General features: G+C 40.8%; 1 protein-coding gene across 3 annotated transcripts in view; it reads left to right on the top strand.

Annotated features, from left to right (window-relative positions):
• The window catches only part of LOC124594980 (ATP-dependent DNA/RNA helicase DHX36), a 248,689-nt gene that overhangs the window by 82,030 nt on the left and 144,407 nt on the right, over nt 1–22,252 (top strand). For all 3 annotated transcript variants that reach the window (XM_047133510.1, XM_047133511.1, XM_047133509.1), the window contains exons 5-7: nt 1,625–1,937; nt 15,633–15,831; nt 20,442–20,616. In XM_047133510.1, the coding sequence (XP_046989466.1) occupies nt 1,625–1,937; nt 15,633–15,831; nt 20,442–20,616 (687 nt within the window). The remainder of the gene's footprint in view (nt 1–1,624; nt 1,938–15,632; nt 15,832–20,441; nt 20,617–22,252) is intronic.

Genomic DNA, 22,252 nt, shown 5'->3' with positions numbered 1-22,252 from the left:
TTCATATGCTACATCAGTTGTTGGTATGACTCTGTTCGCTGTACAGAACTGGATGTAGTGAGGTTTTTCAAAATTAAGGGAGAGTCCATTTTCTGAGAACCACTTAATAATTCTTTGAAAGACATCCTTAACAATATCTTCAGCTACTTTTTCTGGAATGGGATTTATTATAACACTCGTGTCAGGTGCAAAAAGTACTAGTTCCGCTTGCTGAACGTTAAGTGGGAGGTCATTCACTTGAATAAGGAACAGCAGAGGACCTAAAATTGAACCCTGTGCGACTCCCTTTGTGATAACTCCCCATTCACTAGAATTTACCTCTCCCAACACACTAGGCATACTCATCGGGGATAGCCATTGCTAACCCCCTCCTCCCTCTCCCATCCCCCTTCCTCTCCCACCCCCTCCCTCTTCCATCCCCCTTCCTCTACCACCCCCTCCCTCTTCCATCCCCTCCTCCTCTCCCCCCACCCCCTTCCCCACCCCTACCCCTCTCCCCCTCCCTCCCCTCCCCCTCCCTCTCCTCCCCCCTCCCCTCTCCCTCACTCTTCCCCTCTACTCCCCTCCCCCCTCCCTCCCCCTCCCTCCCCACCCCCCTCACTCTTCCCCCTCTCCTCCCCTCCCCCTCCCCTCTCCCTCCCCTGCACCCTCTTCCTCCCCCTTCCCTCCCCCTCCCAGTTCTCTTTCCCCTTCCCCCTCCCAGTTCCCTCTCCCCCTTCCAATCCCCCCTTCTCTTCCCTCCCCCCTCGCCCCTGCCCCCTCGACCGTGGCCCCCCCCCCAGCTCCCCGCCCCCCTTCTCTCTCTCTCTCTCTCTCTCTCTCTCTGTGTGTGTGTGTGTGTGTGTGTGTGTGTGTGTGTGAAGTATGCTGTGTTGGTAATGAGTCAGGTAGGTTTTATATTTATAACAGAAACATTTAATACAGATATAACCAGTTTTAGAGAAGATACCCAGCATTTTTGACACTTGACACAGCATTGCTGAAAATTTGATACCATCATAGAAGTTATTGGCACACCTCACAAATTCTTCTCGTTTTATATAGAAGAATCATTGCACTATACAACAGTAACTTAGTTGTATAGAACTGAGGTGCTGTACACACCTAATATGCTCCACTTACCGAAAAAAAATTGTGAATAGCTATCACTGATAGACTTGTGTTTTATGGTCTTAGCTGCACAATGGTGCAAGTTGAACCCATAGTACTTTGCCAGAATCTCACTTTGAAATCTCCTACATGCTTTAATTATTTATTTTCCATCATCAACCTTATAATCTAAATTATGACAACTCCTACATATGCAGGAAAATTTGGCAAACAACCAGTTTACTCTATGGAACTAAGGAATGAAAAAGTATGTAGTAATTGTTTAATGAGCTCTGCTTGGAGTAGTAATGATGTCTTAAAATATTATAATCATAACAGGGTTAGAAAAAAGCTTGCAGTACATTGGAGATTGGAGATAAGTCATGCCACCCATTAAATAGACATGCTTATCTCTTTTCAAAAGATTACTGGGTTAATTTAAATACTTAAGTGAGACAGAAATTTCCTGTCTTTGAAATTATTACAAGTACTTCTTTTCTGGTTTTGAATTTTTCACATTCTGATTTTTTTTCAGTGTGGATCAGTTTCAAAAGGACTGGAACATAAATATAAGCACATTAGGGACTCTCGGTTCAAGCAACAGTTCATTCGTAGTGTAACAGGCAACATGGAATCCAATCTTGAGCACTCTCTCTCAGTCCGTGTTCCTATCAGTAAACGCAGAGATCCAGATTTAGACAAGATGCTAAAGCAGCAACTGGAGCAGAGGCAGATGGCTGGAGGACCACTTCTGAGCTTCCGGCGTACTTTACCAGCGTATAAAATGCAGAAAGAGATACTAGAAATAATTGCTGCCAACCAGGTTGTCCTGCTGAGTGGTGAAACAGGTGAGTATTCCATGTAATGTTTTTCCACTGCCAGTTATTTGTTTCCATTTGGTTAGGAAATACACATGCATGCGCTCACGCCCACACACACACACACACACACACACACACACACACACACACACACACACACACACACACCCTCTCTCTCTCTCTCTCTCTCTCTCTCTCTCTTCTTATGCCAATCATTTTGATTGTGATTAGTGTGTGAAATGTGATACATGTGTAGTCTACTTGCTGTAAATATAACAATGGAAAATTTGGGATTGAATTAAAATTCACAGCAATGGCAACCCAAGGTCAATGGCCTTGTCAACAAGGGTGGAAGGGCAGGCAGAGGTTCAGGACTCTCTCTTGCCCTTGGGATGCAGAAGGCAATGGAAACCACTACATTAAAGACACATAACATGTATCCACAGGACATGTGGCCTGTAATTGAAAAGTGACATGGTGATCTCTCCATTGGTGAAAGATTCCGGAACAGTCCCCCATTCGGATCTCCAGGAGGGGACTGCCAAGGGGGAGGTGATGTCAAGAAAAATGTTAAATATCCAACTGAAAGATAATGTTCTATGAGTGAGTACTTGGTATGTCAGAAGTGTGAACTTAGTAGGAAAGCTAGATAATCTGAAAAGGGAAATGCTAAGGCTCAGTCTAGATACAGTGGGCTTCAGTGAAGTGAAATTTTCAGAAAGAAGACGAGGATATCTGGTCAGATGAGTACTGTTTAATATCAACAGCAGCAGAGAATGAAAGAATGGGAGTAGTATTTGTTACAAATACCAGGGTAATCCCAAAAGTAAGGTCTCCTATTTTTTTTATAAGTACATTTACCTATTTATTTCTACAATGGTTTACGTCAGTTTACAGCTCGAACATTTAGCTGTTTTTTTATATAATCACCATTTCTGTCGATGCATTTTTGTAGATGCTGTGGCAGTTTTTGTATGCTCATGTCATACCAGCTCGCCACCTTGCTGTTCAGAATGTTATGAACCTCTTCTTTCACCTCGTCGTCGGAGCTGAATCGCTTTCCGGCCAAATGTTCTTTTAACCTAGGGAACAGGTGATAGTCACTGGGCGCCAAGTCAGGACTATAGAGTGGGTGGGTGATTATTTCCACTGAAATTGTTGCGAGAGAGCAACGGTTTGCTGAGTGATGCGTGGGCGAGTGTTGTCATGGAGATGTGTATGCCCTTGCTCAACATTCCTCTTTTCCAGTTCTGAATTGCCCATTTGAGTTTTTTCAGAGTCTCACAGTACCTTTCAGCATTAATTGTGGTCCCAGCAATTCATCTCTGACGACGAGGTGAAAGAAGTGGATCATAACTTTCTGAACAGCAATGCGGAGAGCTGGTACAACATGGGCAAACAAAAACTGCCACAGTGTCTACAAAAATGCATCGACAAAAATGGTGATTATGTCGAAAAATAGCTAAATGTTCAAGCTGTAAACTGATGTAAACCATTGTAGAAATAAACAGGTCTATGTACTTAAGAAAAATAGGAGACCTTACATTTGAGATTACCCTCATAGGTAGGTCGGACAGAGAGTGAGTGACTGTGAACAGTTCAGTGATAGGATTGTTCTCATCAGAATCGACAGCAAGCCAGCGCCGACAACAACAGTTCAGGTATACATGACGACGTCGCAAGCAGAAGATGAAGAGATAGACAAAATATATGAGGACACTGACTGCGTAATTCAGTATGTAAAAGGAGATGTGATGATATGACGATGATGATGATGATTGGTTTGTGGCACTCAACTGCGCGGTCATCAGCACCTGTACAGAGTCCCAATTTTTACACAGTCCAATGTAGCCACTGTCACAAATGATGATGATGATGATGATGATGAAGAAGAAGAAGACCCATTCCCCAGGCAGAGAAAATCCCCAACCCGGCCGGGAATCCAACCCCGGGACCTTGTGATCCAGAGGCAGCAACACTAGCCACTAGACCGTCAGCTGTGGACATTAAAAGGAGAGGAAAATCTAATAGTCATGGGGGATTGAAATGTGGCTGTAGGGGAAGGAGTAGATAAAAGGGTTATGGGAGAATACGAGCTTGATACTAGGAATGAGAGAGGAGAAAGACTAATTGAGTTCTGCAATAAATCTCAGATGCTGACAGTGAATACTCTGTTCAAGAATCACAAGAGGAGGAGGTATACATGGAAGAGGCCAGGAGATACAGGAAGACTTCAGTTAGATTCAGTTAGGATGATTTCAGTTAGATTAGATTAAATCATAGTCAGACAGAGATTCCAAAATGAGATATTGGATTGTAAGGCGTGCCCAAGGGTAGATATAGACTCAGATTAAAATTTGTTAATGATGAAGAGTAGGTTGAAGTTTAAGAGACAATGCACAAAAAAGTGGGATACAAAAGTACTAAGGAATGAAGAGAGACACTTAAGTTCTCTGAGGCTATAGATATTCCAGTAATGAATAGCACAGTAGGCAGTTCAATTGAAGAGCAATGGACATCTCTAAAATGGGCAATCACAGAAGTTGAAAAGAAAAACACAGGTACAAGAAAGGTCACTGCGAAGAAATTGTGGATAACAGAAGAAATATTTCAGTTAATCGATGGAAAAAGAAAGTATAAAAAAAGTTCAAGGAAATTCAGGAATGCAGAAAAACAAGTCACTTAGGAAAGAAATAATTAGAAAGTGCTAGGAAGCTAAGGTGAAATGGCTACATAAAAAACATGAAGAAATTGAAAAAGAAGCGATAGCTGGAAGGACCGACATACTTGGCACACAGAAAAGAGAAAAAAAAAACTTCTGTGGTATTAAAAACAAGGGCAGTAACATTAAGAGTACAATGAGAATTCCACCGTTAAATGCAGAGGAGAGAGCATATAGGTGGAAATAGTACAGTGAATACCTCTGTGAAGGGACTGATGACCTCAGAAGTTAAATCCCATAGTGCTCAGAGCCATTTGAACCAAGCCATACCTCAATGAGGGATAGGATATATCTGATGACATGGTAGAGGAAACAGGAGTTGATAGGGAAAAGATAGGGAATCTAGAATCAGAATCGGAATTTAGAAGAGCTTTGGAAGACATAAAATCAAGTAAGGCGGAAGGAATACGTAACATTCCATCAGAATTTCGAAAATCATTGGGGGAAGTGGCAGCAAAAAGATTATTCATTTTGGTGTTTAGAATGTACGAGACTGTCAGTATACTATCAGACACTTTGGACAAACATTGTCTACGCAATTTCCAAGATTGCAAGAGCTGACATATGTGAGAATTATCATGCCATTAACTTAACAGCTGATACATCCAAGTTACTGGCAAGAATAATAATAATATGCGGAAGAGTGGAAAAGAAAATTGAGTATGTGTTAGGTGATGATCGGTTTGGCTTTAGTAAAGGTAAAGACACCAAAGAGGCAGTTCTGACATAGCAGGTGGTAATGGAAGCAATACTGAAGAAAAATAGGTGTTGTCAACTCAGAAAAAGCATTCAATAATGTAAAACGGTGCAAGATGTTCAAAATCTTGAGGAAAAATAGGGCTAAACTATTGGGAAAGATGGGTAATATACACTATGTACAAGAACCAAGAGGGGTCAATAAGAGTGGAAGACCAAGAATGAAGTGCACAGATATACCATAGTCTTTCACCCCTGCAGTTCAGTCTATCATCAACGAAGCAGTGACAGAAATAAAATAAAGGTTCAAGGGTGAGATTAAAATTCGAGGTGCGATGAGATCAATGATAATATTTGCTGGTGACGTTGCTATCCTCAGTGAAAGGAAGAAGAATTGCAGAATCTGCTGAATGAAATGAACAGTCTAGTGAGTACAGAATATGGACTGAAAGTAAACCAAAGAAAGACAAAACTAATCAGAAGCAGTAGAAATGAGAACAGCAAGGAATTGGTGATCACGAAGTAAATGAAGTTAGGGAAGTCTACTACCTAGGCAGCAAAAAACCCATAATTGACGGAGCACGGAGAACATAAAAAGCAGACTAGCACTGGCAAAAAAGGCATTTCTGGCAAAGGGAAGTCTGCTAGTCTCAAACATAGGCCTTAATTTGAGGAAGATGTTTCTGAGAATGTTTGTTTGGAGCACAGCATTGTATGGCAATGAGACATGGACTGTGGCAAAACTGGAGCAGAAGAGAATCGAAGCATTTGAGATGTGATGCTACAGTAGAATGTTGAAAATTAGATGGACTAATAAGCTAAGCAATGAGATCGTTTTCAGCAGAAACGACAAAGAAGAAGGGACAGGATGGTAGGACATCTCATAAGACATCAGGGAGTAACTTCCATAGTACTAGGGGAAGCTGTAGAGGGTAAAAGCTTTAGAGGGAGTCAGAGATGCATCTAGCAAATAATTGAGGATGTAGGTTGCTAGTGGTATGCTGAGATGGAAAGGAGAGTAATTCCTGGTGGGCTGCATCAAACCAGTCAGAAGACTGATGACTCACGAAGGAAACCTCTCACCTGGTGGAGATTCATTGATGCTATGTTCATTATCAAAACAGAACATGAGAAGCCATGTCCACAGTCCTCCAGAAGTTCAGCGTCTTTTTCCCCATTTGCTTCACATGATTCTACTCAGACCAACATGCCACCTCAACCTCCGCCACTTAGGTTCCTCTGCCTGTACATATTAAATTTACCAACCACGAACTATATTTCCATTTTAACTGCTGCCTTCCATTCCACACTGAGAAGTCCCTCCCGTACAGCTGAGCCACATGTTGTTGTTGCATCCACAGTATGAGTAGTCCCTCTCCAAATGTTCTGAGGGTCTCACTGAGGCCTTTACAGACCGAAATTACCCCCACACCATGTCAGAAGCAGATACCTGTGCCTTGTCTCCCCAGTCACCTATCATCCCTCACACACGCACTGACAGGCCACAGAGGAGCAGCTACTTCTTGACTCAGTACCACATTCTCGGCCAGAATTTCAACTACCTCTCATTATGCATTGCATTGAGAAATGTCCTCCCCACTCCTTCCACAGTGATAGTCTGCCTTTCTTCTGCCTCTCTCCCACCCAATCTATGTAAATCCTTACCTGTCTGTATTCCACCACTGCTCCCATCCCCTTGCCCCATGGCTCACGTCCCTGTAAAAGACCTAGATGCAAGACCTGTCCCATAGATCCACCTACTCCCATACTGTCACAGTCATGTTGTATCTCATGAACAGCAGGGCTACCTATCAAAGCAGCCACTAGGCCTACTAACCTAACTGCAACTGCTGGTGGCATTCTTTATGGGCATGACCCCCAACTAACCACCTGTTCACATGAATGGCCAGTGTCATACTCTGGTGAAAAGACAGTTGGGCTGTCCAGTTGCTGAGCATGATGTGTGCAACATGGCATACTTGACTTTCACTGCTTAGCAACCCGTGCCATCTGGATTCTTCCTACCAACACCAGATTTCCTGAACTGTACAGATGCGAAGGCTCCCTGCAACATATCCTTTGTCCCTGTAACTGATCCCAGCCTCAGCCTTCTCTAGTCACTGCCCTCCACCTGCCTCTATGTCCATTTTTGCTCCCAATTCAAAATCACACATCTTTTCCATCCCCCAGCACACTTGATAATCCTTTCTCCTTCTCTGCTTTCCCATTTTTCCTCTCAGCACAGTCTCCCAATGCTAAAACTAGGAGCCCATCATCCTATTCCAGCCACATCCCTGGATATTTCCACAGGCAACACCACAGCAACTTCCCTGCTATCTCTTCACCTCCTCCCATCATGCCTCTTCTGTAACTCCACAGCCCACCCAAACTGAGATCACTGCTCACTGCAGTTGGGCTTCACCACCTGGAAACGGCAGTGGTCATGTGTTAGTGTGTCCATATGAATATGTCTGTTTTTCTAAATCTGATCAAGGACTTTGATAGCGTAGTCTACTTTTAAATGTGCTGATCTTCCACTCAACACCTATTCTATGTGGTGAGTTGCAATCCATCCAATTCGTATTGTTGATGTAAAAATAATGAACATAGTGATGGATAAAACATACTTTCTAGATACAATATAGCTAATTATACTAACTTGATTCAATAATTCAAGAAAATAGATTATGTGAAATACAGAAATGGTATGAGTGGTTTACCAAATCTCATTGTGAATTCTACCTTTGCCACTATCTTTGAAGATGAATCACTGTAGTGTCAGCAACGGGAGGAGAGGGTCAGGGAACATGATCAAGTGAGGAAGTGGAGAAGATAGGTGCAAGGAAGGAAGGAGTTTTTAAAATAGGACATAAGATTAAACTAGAATAAAGTATAAAAGGTTGAGCATAATTTGCAGTCAAAAGCCAGCAATTGGAATGACCACCACAAGAATGAAAAATGGAGAAAAGAATTGTGAAGCATAGGTGAGATGGGGGAAATGCTGTAGAAGCAGGGGAAAGACATGACCGTAGACTGTTGACCACCCCTGCCCCCCCCCCCCCCCCCCCCCCCCCCACACACACACACACACACACACACACACACACACTTCAGTGTGAACAGAACTGCCACCTTCTCTCTTATTAACAGACTGAAATTTTCTGACAATGGGACATTTCCACCCTTGTTTTCAGACACCTACTTGTTTGTAAAATTTTGATAATTCATTGTCTGTAACAGTGCTATACATACACAGTGACATTTACAAAAGTTGACAGTTATCTACTTCTGAGAACCTGGCATTCTTCATTAAGTAGGAAAAATGGGTTTGAGGAAGTTAGATAATTTGAAGGTTACGCATCAGTCCACTGTTACCCCATAAGCAGAGGTTAATCGACCTGTATTTTTGTGTAATGGCCTACCAGAGAGACCTTCAGATCGGTTTTTATGATCAGTATGTTTATAATATTTTGGCATCAAATTGGGTAAAAGTGAGAATGTAGTATAGTTGGAAAGATCTGTGAAAATATTGTTTCTCTAATTTAAAATTCTACTAACAAGGGAACCTCCCCATCGCACCCCCCTCAGATTTAGTTATAAGTTGGCACAGTGGATAGGCCTTGAAAAACTGAACACAGATCAATCGAGAAAACAGGAAGAAGTTGTGTGGAACTATGAAAAAAATAAGCGAAATATACAAACTGAGTAGTCCATGCACAAGATAGGCAACATCAAGGATAATCTGAGCTCAGGAGCACCGTGGTCCCGTGGTTAGCGTGCGCAGCTGTGGAACGAGAGATCCTTGGTTCAAGTCTTCCCTCGAGTGAAAAGTTTAATTTTTTATTTTCAGTTTATGTGACAAACCCTTATGATTTCATCACTTTTGTGGGAGTGATTACCACATCCACATGAAAACCTAAATCGGGCAAGGTAGAAGAATCTTTTTACCCATTCGCCAAGTGTACAAGTTAAGTGGGTTGACAACATATTCCTGTCATGTGACGCACATGCCGTCACCAGTGTTGTATAGAAAATATCAGACGTGCTTTCCTGTGGAATAATCGGTTGACCTATGACCTTGCGATCAAATGTTTTTGGTTCCCATTGGAGAGGCACGTCCTTTCGTCTACTAATCGCACAGTTTTGCGATGCGGTCGCAAAACACAGACACTAAACTTATTACAGTGAACAGAGACGTCAATGAAAGAACGGACAGATCATAACTTTGCGAAAATAAAGAAAGTAAACTTTTCATTCTAGGGAAGGCTTGAACCGAGGACCTCTCGTTCCGCAGCTTCGCACGCTAACCACGGGACCACGGTGCTCCTCAGCTCACACACTCCTTGATGTTGCCTATGTTGCGCATGGACTACTCAGTTTGTATATTTTGCTTATTTTTTTCATAGTTCCACACAACTTCTTCCTGTTTTCTCGATTGATCTGTGTTCAGTTTTTCAAGGCCTATCCACTGTGCCAACTTATAACTAAATCTGAGGGGGGTGCGATGGGGAGGGTCCCTTGTAAGACAGTCAGAACTTAAAGGATGACTCAACAAATAGGGTAACAAGAATGATCACGGTCTTACTTTATTCCAGGCACAGTTAGACTGATCTTCTCTTCATTCATTCATTCATTCTATATCTATATCTACATCTATACTCTGCAAGCCATCTTGCAGTGTGTGATGGAGGGTACTTTACATACCACTGTCACTGTCACCCCCTCTCCCCTTCCCCTCCTTTCCTTTTCCAGTTGCGAATGGTTCATGGGAAGAAAGATTTCCGATAAGGCTTTGTTTGGGCTCTGAATATCTCTCATTTTTATCTTCATGATCTTTTTGTGAGATGTATGTTGGAAGATGCAATAAATTTGTTGAATCTTCTAGAGACTTGCACTCCTGGAACTTCAACAGTAAACCATACTGTGAGGCAGAACACCTCTGCATCTGCATACACACTCCACAAGCCGCCATATGGTGCGTGGTATAGGGTACCCTGTACCTCTACTAGTTATTTCATTTCTTGTTCCACTCATAAGTAGAGTGAGGGAAAAATAACTTTCTATATACCTCCATATGAGTCCTTATTTCTCGTATCTTATTTTGTCTGTCATTACGCGAAATGTATATTGGCAGGAGCAGAATCTTTCTGCAGTCGGCTTCAAATGCTTGTTCTTTAATTTTTCTCAGTAGTGTTCTTAAAAAAGTGCATTACCTTCCCTCCAGAGATGCCTGTTTCAGTTCCCCGAGCACTTCCGTAATATTTGTGTGTTGTTTGAATCTACTGGTAACTAATCTAGCAGCCTGCCTCTGAACTGGTTTGATGTCGTCTTCAATCTCACCTGGTGCAAATCTCAAAGACTTGAGCAGTACTTTACAGATGAACCACACTTCCCCAAAATTCTCCCAATAAACTGAAATTGACCATTTACCTTCTCTGCCACATTCCCATACACCTTCCCATACACAACAGCATCAACAAAAAAACAACTGCAGATTGGTGCCCACCCTGTCCACCCGCCCACTTACGTATATACAAGGTGGAGAAAAATTGTGTCACGAAATTTTAACCCTGGATAGCTGATGCCAGTACGAACCAAAATTACTAATGTTGTGTAGGTCGACAATGCACAATTTTTAAACTACGGAAACATGGCGCCACAAGCTCAGATTGGCCTTGGCGTTTCGCTGTTGCCGTTCATTGGTTGACGGGCAGCACTATGCTTGTCGGTTCACACATATAAATGTCCCTCACCCCGTCGCTGCCCCAACGTGTTGTGCACACGTGTCGAATAGGTCTTGCTGTTTGCCTCCACCTCACGTCAGAGGTGTTCACATGTAAGCTTTGCTTCAGAGCGCACACACGTCGCCTCATACAGTAAGCATGGCAACACAGTATTTGTTTGAAGAACAGCGAGATATGGTTTTTGTTTGTGGACTAGCCGACAGTAATGCGCATGAAGCTCGACAGTTGTGTGAGGAATGGTACCCAGCAAGATGCCACCCACATTCGCAATCATTTACAGCAATTCACCAGTGACTTAGCGGAACAGGCTCGTTAGTGTGATATCATAGTATTGCTGGAAGACCTCAAGCATGACAGGGTGCTGCATTTGAAGAGACTGTTCTGGAGCACTTCGAGGAAGCACCTACGACAAGTATTTGAGCAGTTGGACACAACATGGGGGCCACTCATCAGTTAGTCTGGGAGGTTTTGAGGGTTGATGGCCTGCATCCATTTAGTTCTACCCAGTCCAAGAACTAAATCCTGTCGCAGACTGGGAAAATCCTCATGTCACATACATCCACGGACACCAGGAACGATTTTTACTCAACATTTGGGCGGGCATTGTGGGTGATCATCTGATTGGGCCGGTTGTCTACCTCCGTGAGTTACCGGGGCAAATTACCTCCACTTTTTGCAAGAAAATCTACCCGGCCTGCTGGAAGATGCTCACCTAGACATACAGTTACGCACGTGATTGCAGCATGGGGCGCCCCACATAACAGTCATGCTGTGCGCAGATATGTAAATGAACTCTTCAACGGCTGGGTAATTGGCAGAGGTGCTCATAGGAGATGGCCTCCGCGATCACCAGGCCTCACGCCACCGGACTTTTTCCTGTGGCTATTCTTCAAGATTTTAGTTCACCTACCCACCTGCAAATCATCTAGAAACAAAGAGAAATTACTGGATCACATTCAACATGCTGCCAATCACATCCGGGCAGTGCCAGGATTCTTTAAAAGAGTTCGGCAAAATACCGTTTTACGTTACCAAGCTTGTGCCGTGTCAGAGGGTCGCCAGTTCGAGCACCTGCTTTAATTAAACAATGCCCTAGCTACAAAAAAGGCTCTTTTTAGGGCTGACACAATTTGCAAAAGACTTTCTGTATACGAATTAACAGCTGTTGATGAGTTTGTTCCCAGTAATTATTATCATGAAACTACAATGGATGTGTCGGGACCCCAGCGGATTCGCTGCCAGAGTTGAAGGCTGGCGCACTACCACCGAGCGTGCGGGCCACCTAGGATACATTGTGATCCCCGGCAGGCAAAGCATTCGTGGTCATGCGTTGTCCAGAGCATCCGGAAACAGGGCAATCCTGTGGCCAATTGGAGCACAAGGTGCCAAATTTCCATAGTTTAAAAATTGTGCTTTGTAGACCTACACAACATTAGTAATTTTGCTTCATACTGGCATCAGCTATCCAGGGTTACAATTTCATGACACAATTTTTCTTCACCTTGTATAAAATAATAGTGGTCCTATCACGCTTCCCTGGGGTACTCCTGAGGATACCCTTGTGTCTGATAAACGCTCACAGTCAACGACAACTATTACTTAAGTCTTAGAGCCACCCACATATCTGGGGACCTTTTCCATATGCTTTTACATTCTTTAACAGTCTACAGTGGGGTGGCATGTCAAATACTTTCCTGAATCTAGAAATATGAAATCTGCCCGTTGCCCTTTATCCATAATTTGCAGCAAATCATGTGAGAAATCATGTGAGAAAAAGGCAGCTTGAGCCATGCACTAGTGATGCTTTCTAAAAGTCTGCTAGAAGCTTTTTGTGTCTATTATATTTGAACTTGAAATATGTTCAAGAATTCTACAGCAAACCAATGTTAAGGACATTGGTCTGTAATTTTGAGGGTCAGTTCTTTTAACATTCTTATATACAGGAGTAATTTGCACTTTTTTCCAGTCACTTGGTACTTGCCTTAGATGAAAGGTTCATGATAAATGCAAACTAAGGGGCCAGTGTTGCAGAGTATTCTTTGTAAAATCAAACTGGGATTTCATCTGGACCTGGTGACTTAATTGTTTTCAATTCTTTCACTTGTTTCAGTATGGCAGGGATGCCTATTACTATGTCATATCCATACAGTTGTCTGTGCAATGGACAAACAACAGTATGTTTGTACGATTTTCCTGTGTGAATGATTTCTTAAACATGAAATTTAAAATTTCGGCTTTCCTTTTCCTATCTCAGCGAGTGGTTGAATAAAAGCCTTAGACCTGCTTAGCACTTTTACATAGGACCAAAATTTCCTTCGGTTTTCAGCCATATGTTCTGCTAAGGTATGACAGTGGCAGTTGTTTCCAGTGGCAGTTGTTGTCTGCTTCGTGCATAGATTTTTGTTAAAGATGTACGAGTCTCTAGTAAATTTTGCCTGTTGTCATGTGTGTGTTCTCTTTTGAACTGAGAGGCAACAGTCTTAGCTACCTCAGCATTTTCTGAATTTTGTTGCCAAATCAAGGTGGGTCTTTTCCATCCTTATCCACTCCACTTACTAGGAGTATACTTCTCTAGAGCACAGTTTACAGTCTGTAGTATTACCATGAAAACCAGTTCGCTTTAATAAACAGTTAGGATTTAAATTGAGGAGAACACGATTTGCATTCAGCTTGCCAGCAGAGCAGTGGAGCATATAAAGGCATGTATGCAAATGGGGGAGGGGGGGGGGGGGGACTGAGATCGACCAGTTATCTGATTTGCAGCCACTTATTTGTTCAGCAGCTGCCTGTGTGAGGTCAGCTGATTATTGCCTTGTGGTGGATGCAATTGCAGCTACATAGTATTGGCATCCCCAACATTTTTTAGAATGACCAGCCTCCATCTACTTCATAAGCAGTGACAGTGCCTTGCAATCTGCAGCACAATAGGCACAGGGGTGAATGAGCATAAGTGTGTTGCTCACTTAAGAGAGTGTGTTTAAACGTGTCAGTCAGAATGATGATTTTTGCTTTCTTATACTTCCAAAATATCTTTATTAATTAACCCCTGACGGGGTGTGCTGATTTTCATAACACGAACGGGCGCGTGGCGTACTTTGTACACATGTAAAGAATAGCTGTCTTTATGTTCTGAGGTAAACATGTATGAGTAAAATAACAGTTTAATCTTAGTTTAATTAAATAGTGATAAAATAAACTTGAATTACATAAGCTAAACCACTGTTTAATTTAACAACAATGAAGTAAACTTCCATGCCACATAGAAGTGTTAACCCACAGTAATGACCCATTCGGAGCATTAAATGATGCAGTTGCATCAGATCCCAGCCAAATGCTTATTTGTTTACTAATTATCTGGTAGACAACTGCCTCATTGCAGAATTGTGCTGATAACTTGAAATCTGGAGCATTTTCTTGTGTGGATCGTAATTTCCCCCCCCCCCCCCCCCCCCCCCCACACATAGCTCACTGTTTATTTTATATTGCTGCTGCTCAAGTGGACATATGACAACACAACTTATCACCATGTTAGCTGAAGCAATAATGAATGAATAGATACAGACTTGCAATTGTAAAACATCAATGTTATTTGTGGTTGGCACACTTTGTGCCTGCTTCTATTCCTTTGACCAATTATTGTCACTTTTGCTTTCAAGCTTGTTCATTTATCCATTCTCCATTAGCTAGTGTACCAAAGGCTAGATTATTTGTTATGATTCCTTCTGTGATGTTTGCATCTTCTCTAGTTTCTTCTTTAATTTTCTTTGAACTAATAATGGTGAGTATTATTGTCCAGCCCAAGTGTCTTTTGTTCTCAGCTTTCATGAGCCTAATAAGGTGTAGAGGTCAGATGTTGTTCTCTTCATTCAAATTTGTGTGTGTGTGTGTGTGTGTGTGTGTGTGTGTGTGTGTGTGTGTAGCCATACTTCATCTGAAAATTTTCCACTATTCCTTTTTAAATTTCTGCAACTCTAGAGTTAACCCCAATAGTTCTGATCTCTCATGTAGAAAGTGCTGCTGGTGAAACAACTGTCTTGTAATGTAATGTCACAGTTTCATATTGCATAATACGACTTTCTTTTATAGTGGTTCCATGTGATTCTTTGTGCCTTTTGAAATTTGATGGCACTTTTTGAATTTTACACCTCTTCCCAATACTGATGGCAGTAAGGTATCTCAAAGGTGTTTTAGTCTTCAGTGGAATTTTTCTGCTGTTTTGATATAGATTTTCCATGTAATGGGGTTTCTCATGTGATATTTGAAAGTCTAATTGTTCTGTGGCATATTTAGTTTTTTTTCTTTCATATAGTAATGACTTCCTTGTGTGACTTTTTACACTTCCATGTTTACCCATGTTTCCATGACATCTTCGATCTTCCAATTGACAGTGTGCGCATCTGATGTGTGATATGCAGGTAAAAAAAGTCAATCCTCATGTTTGCTCATCTTCTGAATCCTCTTCGTATCGTGGAAGATAAATTTAACAACATAAAATTGGTCACTGTTTTCTGTGTGACTATAAATGAACATTTATTTCTAATACATGTTTAATTCTTTTAGGCTGTGGAAAGACAACACAAGTGGCACAGTTTATTTTGGATGCAGAAATTGCTGCTGAGCGAGGATCTATATGCCGCATAGTCAATACACAACCACGGCGCATTAGTGCCATTTCTGTGGCCCAGAGAGTTGCTGAAGAACGTGATGAACCATGTGGTGGGCAAGACAGCAGTTGTGGATACCAAATACGACTTGAGAAGTTAGTATATTACTGATACTATTCTTCTGTGGAGGAACATCGTAAAATTGCAGACACATTTGAAAATAGGTCGGTCTGAAAGATATTAATGTATCATAAACAAAGAGAAAGTTGTATTAGCAAGAGATATGGTGCAAAATATTTTTGTAAAATGAGAAAAAGTAATAATTTTACTGCAGATTGTAAACAATAGAAGACCAAATTTGGAAAAGTAGTTGTAGGGAAGAATACAAAATAAGAACTGATTTTGTTAGGGGGAGAAACATAGAAAATAAAATAATGTTTTCCATGTGGAACTGGAATGTATAGGGATACGTGGCAGATAAATGTGTGAGATGCCAGTTATCAAATCTAAATCTCCGTGCTGCTTTATTACTAGTATTCATTGGATCCCAGATGATTGTGAAAGGATAGCCTTCACGGTAGAGTAATATTCCCATTGGTGTTAAGTACTGAAGCATTTTATGTTTGTTGGAAGAAGATGGTGCTATGAGTAAACCAAAGCCTGAATGTACCCATTTGATTGTGGGATGTAGGCTGTAATAAAACGTTATTGTCTACTGCGCACTGTTTGCCACTGATTATTATGTAGTTCTATCATTTCAGTGTGCATATCTACGCAAAGCAATGCATGCAAAGGAGTTGCACTAAAGAGTAAATGTTATAATTTTCAGAAAAGTTTGTGATCCTCTTTCTGTTCAGTGTGTTCATTGACTACCATAAATCTTAGTACTATTACTGGCAAGATGTACAAATAAAGGAGTAGTTACTGTAGTGTGACTATTTTATAAGGGTGTGCAGACAGAATAGCACACCTTATATGATGTAGGATAAGTTTTGTCATCCAAAATAGCCCAAATGCTTCCAAGGATAAAATACAAATGAATCCCAAATTGGAGCCAGTGGGACTTTCTGTCATTCCCCAAAAATCAAAAAATTCAAATTCCTAGACATGCTTTAAAGTTTAAGAAGCCTTAAACGTTTTATCAGTGCAGACAGCAGTATCTCAATAATGTTTAAATTTGGTTTTTGTGGATGCCAAGATGGATATATTTTTTCCATTCTAGTACTGATCACACCCATAATTGACACTGAACATTTGATGATGCTAGGGGCACTATTACCTTGCAGGATACAGTCTCCTCCTGAAAGAATTCTTGCAGCATTGAATGGTTATGGTCATGTTAGAAAAGTTTGATAAGCTTTGTCATTTGCATTTCCTTTCAATGTAACAATAAGTCTCTGCTATTCGGCTGCATTTTGGCTGACGTGTAATGAAAGAGAGTAATGGGAAGCAGCTGATGTGATGGGAGAGCAATTCTTCATTAAATCACTTTACATTTTGTTATTGGTCTTATTGCAAACATAAACTTTCATTCTTGTTGCTAATTCATTCTTGCTACTCATTCATTCTTTTATTTAGCAAATCAAATCTCTCATTTAAGAAACCTTATTTAAAAAGCTCTACTATTAGCAAAACTTTCTTGCCAATCCACAAGCATTCCAGTGCAGTGCCTTTTGCCATTGTGAAATAACAGTATAGTGACAAAAGAAAATTTTTGCTGTGCTTATTTCAAAGTTGTGTCTGTTGTGATTCATCTTGCTCCAACAGTGCTCCCTTATCATGTTTGTAACTATTTATGCCATGGTTTTGCATATTGTGGTCATTAACTCTATTTTCAGAGTAATGAAACATGAAATATGTAGACTAATCTGGTTTTCCCATGATGCAACTGGGCATTTCTTGCCCTCCATTGTGACTTCTAACAAACATGTTATCTGATAGGGTGATTTAAGTAGCATCCTGCAACAGGTATTTCACTGTTTAATTCTTCTTGCATTTGCCTTTGCCTGTTTTCCTCTATGATCCTTTTTGTCACAATATCCTCTTCTCATTTTTTTCTTTTGGGTAATGTCAACTTGTGTCACCATATCTTTTAAAACTTCAGTAACGCCCACTTCTGAAAGTATACAGTTCTATTTGCAATTAACGGTCCAGAGGGTCCTCAGTCTACATATCCCTCATGTTTCTCTTTCTAGTCTTTCTTTTCTTGACACAACCCGCTTACTTTTGCTGCGGTATGAGCTGTATCTGGAAACATTTCAATTTTGCCTTTGTCCTGTCCTCTCTGTAAAACGTTTGCATTCTCATCTCCATTCCAGTGTCATGTTGCTCTTCCTTTCGGAATACCTGTCATTTCACTATTTTCTTGAATAGTAGGGATGCTCTTGACCATACCCATTTTGAAATTCATGTCATCTTCTATCAAGATGATGTCCTTTCTCATATAAAAGTTCTCTTGTCTGTGTCTAGTCAGAACCTCCCTCTACGGCCATCTTATCTGTTTGCCTATCATTCCATCTGTCTGATCCATTTTTAGCTTTTCTGTTACACTGCTTACAAGCCTTTCTTGTACAGCTTGTGGCAACCATGATACAAGTGCTGGTATTAAAATCTCTTCTCTTAGAGGCTGATCTATAGATCAGTTCTTGGAATATTCCCTTTTTATAATTTCTTCTAATATTCCATAATTTGTGTGATAATTCAGTCCACTCAGTAACTTCATTTTACCACCTATCTGCAGGCTTACATCTCAGCCATCCACATAATTTGGTACAAAATATTTTTTATACTCACTCTAGTGGCTTGATATTGCATCTATGAAAGCTCTAAATGAATGCAGTCATGTGTACATTACCTTTAGATTCAAACTGCATAACTTTGATTGTGTACTCAAAATATTCTGTAGTGTGGCCAAGACTGATCCTGTCTTTGTGCAGGCTGCAGTATTAATTTTTCCTGAACCAGTTGCAAGAAATTTGGTAAATATTTTTATGTCTCAGTCTTTTATTTCTTTCAGTCCTCCTCCCAAGAAGGAGGGGGTGCATAAACATTTTTTTCTGCTTCTTGATACCGGCTTCTGTGTAATGGTTGTGCACAATTCACTGTAGGGGTTCTGAGAACACACATGGGCATCTCAGATAGTTCATTTTCTTAGATGTAGAAAAAGTGCAGATAATAAAATAACACATTGTTCTTCGATGGCATAGCATTGCTTGGGGTCTGTTGGATATAGTAGAATTACATGTTGTGAGTAAGAAGCAGAGGTAGGTGGGGTAAAGAAGGACTTCAAGAGAAAAGAAACTGAAGAAAAAAATGTGTTAACAGAAAAAGACATAAAGAAGGCTTTGGGGAAGTGGGAGGGGCAATACACATTATCTGATCAAAATTCAAAGATACTGTTTCCTGACAGGGTGCATTGTCATGCTGATACAATCAATCAGTGCCTCCATACTGTTCCTCTACAGTACACAGTATGCAGTACTGTAAAATGTGTTCATATCCTTCCACATTTAGGTTTTCCGATAGGTGCAATAAGGGGACCATACCCTAACAATGAAAAACACTCCAATACCATAACCCCGCCACCTCCGCACTTCACTGATGACGCTACACATGATGGCAGCTTATATTCTTCAGGCATTCGCCAGACCTAAACCCTTCCATCAGATTGCCTCAGTGTATAGTAAGATTCATCACTCAACAATACTCATCATAGTACTGTGGTGGTGTAATGGTCAGCATTTCTGCCTAGTAAGCAAGAAGACCCAGGTTCGCATCCTGGCTGCGGCACAAATTTTAATTCATTTCTTCAGCTTCCATCATTATCATCACACTACATCACTTGATCACCTCAAGTGTCATTGAGCATTGTCTACAGAAATGTATGGCTTATGAGTACAAGCTTGACCATTGTACTCTGTTCTTTTTAACTCTCTTTGCGCTGTAATGTGCATGCTGGACTACTGGTTGCACTTGGGAACACACGAATGATTCGATCTGTTGATTTCATGCGATTTTTTGCAACCACCTTCCACAATGCTTGAGTTCTACCTGGTCTTGGTTTAGCTGTGGGTATACTTTTGCATTTCCATTTCACAATCACATCAGTAACACTCAATGTGAACAGTTTGAGAGGGGTTGAAATACTCCTTATGGATTTGTTGCTCAGGTGACATCCACTGACTAATCCACATATGAAGTTATTTAGCTTTCTTGACCAACACAGTCTGGTGTTTGTACTTCTCTATTGACCTCCCTTTATGCTGGTGATTCTGCCTCTCCTGGCATCTAGTTTATAATTCCACATTAAGGTATCTATGTACCTTTGGTTGGATAGTCTAATTTCAAGGACTGGAGGGGATTGTTAGAAGCAGTCTCTGCATGGGTGTGTCAAAGTGAGGCTAGTACTACAATTATTGATGACCCTAGTGACTCATTTTGAGACAAGAATTTTAACACCACCATGTAACTTTCACATATATCATTCTTACTGATTATAAACAAAGCAATGGACAACAGTAATGAAAGAATGTGTTGACATAATTATGAAAATATAATGTGAGTCTCAAGACACTGTTATGTCAAAGAGATATTCAGTCTTTTTTTTGGGAAAGGCTTCTCAAATGAAGAATTATATCCAGTTTTACTAGTCAGTACATTAGTTGCTGTGGGGGCCGTTTATGTTTATAAATATGTCCAGTGGCCTCTGTTTTCAGTTTACTCACATTATGTGCTTAACTAGTCACATATTATGGATGAATTTCAGGGCATTGCCACGACACACTGGCTCAATACTTTACTGTACTACTGGAATCCTGCTACAGTGGATGCAGTCTGATCCTGCACTGCCTGACATCTCACATATAGTTCTTGATGAAATCCATGAACGAGATATAATTTCTGACTTCGTGATGACCATTTTGAAGGACGTCTTACCTAGGGTGAGTGTGTGTGTGTGTGTGTTCCATTTTGCACACTGGAAATTTTGTTATCAGTATGTCAGATGACAGTCATGTAGACCCTCTCTACCTAAACAAATTTCTGCATGGTTTCCAGTTTTTTTTTTAACTCTTTAGAAGGTTGACTAATGCTACAGTTTTCTTAGCTACTCTTGTGTTTTAAAGTGCAATGTAGTGTTATGAAATAGCTTCCTTAATATTAGATTTTCATTTTTTTCTGAGAATACGTTAGCAAGCAAAGTAGCTCAGTGTTCTTCTGCAATAATGAGATTCAACCAAATTTAAGTTTTCTCTAGTTTCTCTTTATCACTTTCGTCGTTTGCTAGAATGTCTTCAGAAAACCAGGCCAAAGCCAATTTCTTAATCCAGTCTTCTCCATTGGAAAACCATAGTGATGGTATCGGAAAAATCTTCTCCAACTGAGGTATTGCTCTATCTCTAATGACCTTGTTGTTGAAGGGAATTTATTAACATTCTTTCTCCATTTTGTATTGTTTGGTTTTAAGAATCATTTTGACACTCTTTACAAACAATAATGAAATGCTATCATCACTTCCCTTTGCAAAATTTTTTGTTGTGTGATGACGATATGATTTTTGAAGTAGTTTCAAAGGGTAAACTTGGTGAAAAATTTAACACCAGTGAAACCTTATTATGAGGGAAAGAAGTGACTAAAATGGTTCCATGAACAACTTTCAAGATTCCTTGAATAATTGTTCAATGACCATGGACTGTAATTCGGGCTGTTATCATTGTGTTGGCCGGTTTTGCTGTGAAATTTAGGCAACTATCTACACTTAGGTAAGTGACTAATCCACAATCTACAGTTCCAGGCTTTCTTCTTGGGCTGAACAGTAACTTCTTTAGATGTTCACAGGGAACTTTTTTCGTGCCTTACCTGCTACTGCAGTCATTTAGCTCTGAGGGAGGACATTGAAAGCATAGCAACAATTTGTACCATGCTGAAGTGCCTGTGGACCACTCAATGCGTCAAAGATGTGGTGAGTGGGTCACTCTTGTAATCCCACCAGATGTATTGATGGATAACTCACTATAATTATGCATACATATAGTGAGGTCACTAGGAATTGTAAGGAAGGGTAGGTGAGGAAGAATACGGCTGATGGTGCCAGGTTATGTGGCAAAGCAACCACAGCAGATTTAAGGGATTCCAAGGACTACCATGCTGTCCCTTGTCAATCAACCAGTGTTTACACCAATGTCTCTAGTGTACCTGTTGTTCATGGTCCTGCACTGCATTGTTTTCTCCTGGAATGTGATGTGAAAATTGTTGCTAACCATCAACAACATTTAGAAAGTGCATGGATTTTGCTACTGCCTAATGTGGGACTTCACTCACCATTCAGTTGACCATTGTGTTTTTAGTGAATGAACTGGCACCACATGGGTGGGCCGAGTGTGTGTTCAGTGTCAGGGTGTTTCCCAGTCAAACCTACAAACACTGTTCTCCAGCATTGACATGTGAATTATCCAACACACATTCAAAGTACTCTGTTGATCATGATGTATCCACCTCCTAAAGTCTCTTGTTTGTGTATTTTCAGAAGATCTAGGAACTATTACTTTCTGTGATGTAATTGTAAAAAGTTGTGCTTCA

The sequence above is a fragment of the Schistocerca americana genome, chromosome 2 (genome assembly GCF_021461395.2).
Source record: "Schistocerca americana isolate TAMUIC-IGC-003095 chromosome 2, iqSchAmer2.1, whole genome shotgun sequence".
Taxonomy (NCBI): domain Eukaryota; kingdom Metazoa; phylum Arthropoda; class Insecta; order Orthoptera; family Acrididae; genus Schistocerca; species Schistocerca americana.
This window is presented reverse-complemented; position numbering and strand designations above follow the sequence as displayed.